The sequence below is a fragment of the Aplysia californica genome, unplaced genomic scaffold (genome assembly GCF_000002075.1).
Source record: "Aplysia californica isolate F4 #8 unplaced genomic scaffold, AplCal3.0 scaffold00132, whole genome shotgun sequence".
NCBI classification, from domain to species: Eukaryota; Metazoa; Mollusca; class Gastropoda; order Aplysiida; family Aplysiidae; genus Aplysia; species Aplysia californica.
Window position 1 is genome coordinate 828,511 of NW_004797402.1, and position 1,855 is coordinate 830,365.

General features: G+C 39.8%; 1 protein-coding gene across 1 annotated transcript in view; it reads left to right on the forward strand.

The window, feature by feature from the left end:
* LOC101846207 (protein mono-ADP-ribosyltransferase PARP4) overlaps positions 1 to 1,855 on the forward strand; it is a gene marked incomplete at its 3' end in the record, with an annotated part of 51,951 nt that overhangs the window by 11,008 nt on the left and 39,088 nt on the right. The window contains 1 exon segment of the mRNA XM_013081471.2: positions 155 to 337. Within this exon segment, the coding sequence (XP_012936925.2) occupies positions 155 to 337 (183 nt within the window).

Here is a 1,855-nt window from a genome sequence, read left to right on the forward strand (position 1 = left end):
TCCCCTTCCCCTTCCCTTTTTCTGCTTCTTCTTTTTCTGCTTCTTCTTCTCCTGCTTCTTCAGTTGTAATATCATTATCATTGTAATGTTAGGACCCAGTTGAGGATATTGGTGCAATAGAACAATGGTTCAGGAACTTTTTGTATCACTCCAGGTGGAGCAGGCTGAAGCTATCCTCATCAAAATCCGAGAAGCCATCAAAGGAGGAAAGTCGGAGATTGTCGTCCTTGAGTTGATCAAAGAGTTCTACTCCACGCTGCCTCACAAGCAAGAATCGTCCAACATAACAAAGGACCAGAGAGCCCGATGGCTTGTCAGGAAACAGGATATGTGTCAGGTAAAGTTTTAACTGGTAATTAGATATCTATCAGTTTCATTGACAGTGTGACCTCCTAGTGATCACTTGTAATGGTGGGCGCTGTTTGTAGATTCTTTACTTTTTTTTTCTTTCTTTCATACTGTTGTTTCTGTCTGTCTTACTGCTTCCTTGTACAAGATAACCATTATTTTGTTTATTGTTGTTTGTTTTTTTTAGCTTGTATTTTGCAGAAATTTATTTTGTGCTTCTAACCTGGGTTAGGGGTGCAGTTGTAAGGCTCTTTGTGCTGCATGTGGAAGACACGAGATCGATTCCCTTGTGGAGAAGTTATTTTATTGATTTTATTGCGTAACTACTCTGCTAAACTGGCGTCTGTGGTGTAGCAGTAAGGCACTTTGCTATCACACTCAGGAGACCCGAATTCGATTCTCGAGTGGGGAGAAAAGAGAAACTTTTCGTAGAGTATTTTGGTCTGTCTGCTAGATGTTGTATCCCTCTCAGACCGGGTTGGCCTTGTCAGGTAGGCAGGGTTGGAGGCCCACCTTCTTGAATAATCTAAATCATGTCAGTGGGGGTTTAATACTCCTACAATTACAAATAACAGTTCTGTCTGCCAGGATGTTGAAGCCCGCTCAGCCGGGGTTGGCCTTTGCTGGCAGCACCTGGCTTCCTAAGTTATAGAAACTGTGTCAATGGGTGTGTAAAACGTGAACCAATATTACAATGACAATCTCTTGTGCTTCTGAACTTATCTAGTGTTGTTTTAGTAAGAGTTTTACAGCACTTGCAACACAATAAGGTCATGTAAATGCCGAAGATGACAGGTTTAGAGGTGTTACAAGAGAGTAATAAACACCAAAAAAAATGAGGAGAGATAAGGAGGATCGATATTTGATTGGAAAGAAGGAGCAGTGGAGAGGGAAAATATTTCATCTGATAGAAGACAAAGATATTACAGACGGTTTCAAACCTTTGATTTAATCTTAGGCACTTAACATTTGACATCCTCAATATATCTAGTATAGCATTTTTGCCAAAATTCGAGCTTGTGGATTATGCGGTTATAGCTGGTTTGTTATTCCAATATCAGATTATTCCTGGGAAATGTTGATGTAAATTGTATAAAACATGATAAGAATGAGTCGCGGTTAAAGCCCTGTTTATAGCAGCACAACTGTGCACGTGACTGATTCTTTCAAAGTTGAATTTTCTGATTTTGTTGACAGTGCTGATACCCTGGGCACATCTCCCTTCCTATATTTATGACAGTAATGTCAAACTTTCTCAATGAAAACAAATTCTTCTTTCAGTGTATATAACTGTTCAAAACAAACGTTGTAAAAAAAGGGCAAATAATGCTGAGTGACCATAGCCACCCCCGACATCGGAACTTCAATTATCGGCCTTCAGTAAGAGATATGTTTCCAAAAAAGGAAGAACAGACAGATACAGAAATTCATTCGTACCAAATGCAGTGAGGTTACTGAACACACAGTGCTACAAATGAAACAGAGAGAGAGAGAGAGAGAGAGAGAG